This window comes from Oryza sativa, chromosome 2, assembly GCF_034140825.1.
Source record: "Oryza sativa Japonica Group chromosome 2, ASM3414082v1".
Classification (NCBI taxonomy): Eukaryota; Viridiplantae; Streptophyta; class Magnoliopsida; order Poales; family Poaceae; genus Oryza; species Oryza sativa.
Window position 1 is genome coordinate 14,185,895 of NC_089036.1, and position 4,443 is coordinate 14,190,337.

Here is a 4,443-nt window from a genome sequence, read left to right on the forward strand (position 1 = left end):
GCCATCTTTCTTAGGAACTAAAAGCACGGGGACAGAACAAGGACTAAGAGACTCACGTACATACCCCTTGTCGAGTAACTCTTGCACTTGACGCTGAATCTCCTTTGTTTCCTCCGGGTTGGTCCTGTATGGCGCACGGTTTGGCAGAGAGGCCCCAGGAATGAGGTCAATTTGGTGCTCAATCCCTCGAATTGGTGGCAGCCCCGGTGGAACCTCCTTTGGGAAAATATCAGCATACTCCTGCAAAAGGTTAGTGACCGGAGGAGGCAAAGAAATAGGAGTATCCTCAATTGGAAATAAGGTTTCTTTGCAAACCAAAGCATAGCAAACAACAGTGTCAGTGTCAACTTCATCCAAATCTGATTTTGTTGCAATGAAACAAGATCCCTTCAGCTTAATCTCATTTTTATTATTTTGAACAGAGTTGGTGGGTTTCTTCTTATGCTTCTCAAGTTCATTAGCCGCAATAAGATGCTCACTCCTAGTACGCTCCTGATTTTTTTGTTTGCTAGCTCTAGCAAGTTCATCCTTTAAAATAACTTCAGGAGACATAGGATGTAACACAAGTTTTTTTCCATTATGCACAAAGGAGTATTGATTGGATTTGCCAAAGTGTAAAGAATCTTTATCAAACTGCCATGGCCTACCTAATAACATAGAACATGCTTGCATAGGCACAACATCACAGTTGATTGAATCATGATAAGAACCAATGGCAAAATGTACTCTTACCAATCGTGTTACCTTTACCTTGTCGCTGCTATTAAGCCATTGAATATAGTAGGGCTGTGGATGTGGCTGTGTGCTCAATGCAAGTTTCTCCACCATTTCAGCACTAGCCAAATTATTGCAGCTTCCTCCATCTATGATGATGAGGACATCAACACCATCGATACATCCACGTCCCCCCATGTACAGCATGATGGTCCTATTACCCGCGCTTGTGCACGTCAACTAAATTATCAGGTGAGTTCTTTCTTGAGTTCATATTCCTCGTCTTTATACCCCGGAGACGCGTGCACTCGTGTTTTACTCAGGAACGATGGAGAGGATCCAAAGGGAAGAGGATTCGCGCGGGGTGGATTCGGACTGCAGGGCAGCGCCAACTTCTGACGGCCGCCACGACTTCATGCGAACTCCGATTTGGGCGTGCAAGTACTTCATAGAAAGCTTATCAAGTCTACTTTCAAATGGATCCAGCCACATGTCCATATCTATTCTGGAGCGGCCGCAATTGTTATTTTACTCCCGACTATTTTCTGTCCATGGTGCTGCGTCACCTCTTTTGGCCCAATGGGCTGTGTATCCAAGTTGGGCCCATTAGGGGCGCGTCCTAGGGTTGGAGCACGACCCTATGGTCGTTCTTCCCCTCTTTTTATACCTCTAGTTGCCGCCAAGAACAGGCGGGTTTTAATGATAGAGATAGCTTCTTGCTACCAGCTCGCAGCGCGCGTGTTGGCTAAACCGCCCGTCTGCCTGTAATCGGAACCCCACCATATTGAGTTTGATAGTGAAACTTTCATCTTTATCTAGCAATTTCAGAGCTTGTCCTACTTGTTCTTGCTTGTTCTTCGATTGCTTGCAGGACGAGTGCCCTCGTGGCCGGGTTGACGCGCACCACAAGTTCGCGGCGACCATTGGAGACGGTGTATCGGTTGCTAAGGCGCAGCGTCTTTGGACAGTTGTAGTCGGGCCGTGAACGTCGTCTTCATCTAATCGAGTTATCCCTTACCTCTCATCGAAAGATCGGGCCACAAACCCTAGCGGGTTCGCATCATATGATCACGCGGCAAGAGCGTTCCTTGATCACACACTTGGTTTGAAACAAGGTGTGGCGCTGATTCTGTTCAGCCCTTTCCATTTGTGCGCTTAGCACTCGCTGCACCACGAGGCTCTCATAGTGCTCTGCAGCTTCAGCCCCAATGTGTTCCTCATCTTGGTGGGGCGCGTCACCTTCCCCTGCATTGTTAGTTGCAAGCAAAGCATAGGTTTCTTCATCTAAATCACTAGCGGAGGAGTACCCACCATCAGCTCTCACAATCATTACACGAGTGCTTGGGCAGTCCTTGCGCACGTGACCATAGCCCTTGCAGCGTAGGCACTGAATATCTCTTGTCCTTCCTGATGAAGCTACTGATGATGAGCTCTTGGAAGGTGTAGCAGCAACCCCTCTTGTTGGTTCACTCGGGCATGGTGTAGAGTTTGTTGTAGAGGGACGCAGCTTGTTGCTTGAGGACGATGGTGCTGCTGCTCGAGTTGACGGTGCAGCAGCGTTAGAAGATGTCCAAGAGCTAGCACGACCTGCAGAAATGTTAGTCCTGAAGCTAGCTCTTCGTCCCTGTACTTCCCTTTCAGCTTTACAAGCAAGATGAAACAAACGATTAATTGAATTATATTCTTTGTAGGCTAGAATGTCCTGAATTTCTCGGTTCAGCCCACCCATGAATCTAGCCATACCAGCATCATCATTTTCTACCAATCCACAACGAAGCATTCCTGTTTGCAAAGCTTGATAATACTCCTCTACAGATTTGTTTCCCTGTCTAAGTTGTTGCAATTTGTGCAGCAAATCACGTGCATGATATGAAGGAACAAATCTAGCTCGCATGACTCTTTTCATTGCATCCCAGGTTTGGGGAGTGTTATTTGGATTGGAACGAACAAATTCACTCCACCAAATGGATGCAAAATCAGTGAACTCACTAGTAGCAGCCCTAACACGTTTATTCTCAGGAAAATCATGGCAAGCAAATTTCTGATCAATGGCTAACTCCCAAGTAAGATATGCATCAGGGTCATATTTTCCATCAAAGCAAGGAATGGTAAACTTGATCTTGCCTAAAGAATCATCATTATCACGTACCTCCCGCCGTGGTGGAGCGCCCATGCCATGGCGCTGCCGGCGCTGTTGTCTTTGTGGACGACCAAGTACCTCCTCATCATGCTCAGTGTCAGCAGCGTACTCCAGTTCTTCCCTTGCTGTGATGCTGCTATTAGCATCATGGCAATTGTGGTTGCGCCTAGCCGATCCATCATGACCATCTTGGCCCATTCTCTCCAACGTATTCAAGATACCTGCAAGAGAAGTGTTCACAGCCACAAGGGACCTCTCCAATGAGGAAAGCTTGGAGTTGGTGTCAATTTGAGCAGCCTCCAATTGACCAAGGCGATCATTGGCAACCCTAACATCCTCATCAAGGCCTTCAGCATGCTCCCTCACTTGGCGCTCAAAATGTTGTATGATGCCCCTCGTACGTGGTGAATGTTGAGGGTGCTCCCCCGATCCTCCTGTCATGGTTAATGGGAAGAAACAATTCACAAGAAATATGTTGATGAACCCTGAGTTCCTCTCGACACTCAAGGCTGTTGTTGGCCCGATCTTTCGGTGAGTTGTGATAACTACGATTTGGGAGAAACGTTGACGATCCGACTACAACCGTACGAGACGTTGTGTTGCGCCTTAGCGATCGATACACCTCTCCGTGGGTTGCTGATCTTGCCGGTGCAGATCAACCCTATTCCTGCAAGCAAATCGAAGAAACAAGCAAGAACAAGATAAAAGCAATTTGATATTGCAAATAGGAATTTAATACAAATGATAAGTTGGGGTTCCGAAGAACAAGCAGACGGACGGTCTAGCCGACACGCGCGCTGCAAGCAAGTAGCAATGGCTAAACTTTAATCTAACAAAACCCGAGAAACCCTGAAGGGGTAACTAGCTATATATAGGGGTGGGAGGACGACCTAGGGGTGCCTAGGGTCGTGCTCCACCAGCTTGGGGCGCACCCCACATGGGCCCCACCTGGGCCGGGGTCCCAAATGAAGTTACAAGCCCATAGGCCCATTATAGGTGATGCAACACCTTGTTCCTGTGATTCTGGCCACATGAGATAGAATTCAGAGAAGAGGCTGGATCTGTTAGAAAGAGGGCTCCGAGAGCTTTCCATCAAGTACTCACGGGCCGAAAACGGAGGTCGTATGCAGATTCGGTGGCCGTTTGAAGTCAGCAGTGTAGTAGGTGGCCGAATCGGATTCCAGCACTTGGAGTACTTGATCTCGATATCTTCTTGTTCATCCATGATGTGAGCAATGGTTGCATCCGTGGTAGCCATGGTCACATCATATGTCCTATCAACTATTGGAGCTATGTGTTGTCCATCTCCACTTCTACCAAACTTGTGCAAACGAGTTCTTACATTTCTTACTTTGTTATGTAAAAGGCGTTGGCAAACAGCAAGAACAGCAACAACGGTTAGTAGTACCGGAGCCGACAACAAGCACGATCCTGTGATATAGTAGATAAAAATTTGCGGAGCTATAGGTGGCTGCAAGTAATATCAAGGTACAGCTAGAACCACATTAATCAAGCAAGTTGAATAATCATTCAACGATGGTATTGTGCTGGTCCTAGGCAAAACCCTTTAGAGACGCGAGCCTAGTCAC

The 4,443-nt window shown here is 47.3% G+C and overlaps 1 protein-coding gene across 1 annotated transcript; it reads right to left on the reverse strand.

The window, feature by feature from the left end:
• Positions 1–1,774: 1,774 nt before the first annotated feature.
• LOC107279913 (uncharacterized) lies at positions 1,775–3,295 on the reverse strand. The gene has a single exon (XM_015767966.3). It carries the CDS (start codon positions 3,293–3,295, stop codon positions 1,775–1,777), a length of 1,521 nt encoding a protein of 506 aa, XP_015623452.1.
• Positions 3,296–4,443: the final 1,148 nt, after the last annotated feature.

Coding starts and splice junctions, on each gene's coding strand:
- LOC107279913 (XM_015767966.3), bottom strand. CDS start 3,295: ATGACAGGAGGATCGGGGGAGCACCCTCAACATTCACCACGTACGAGG.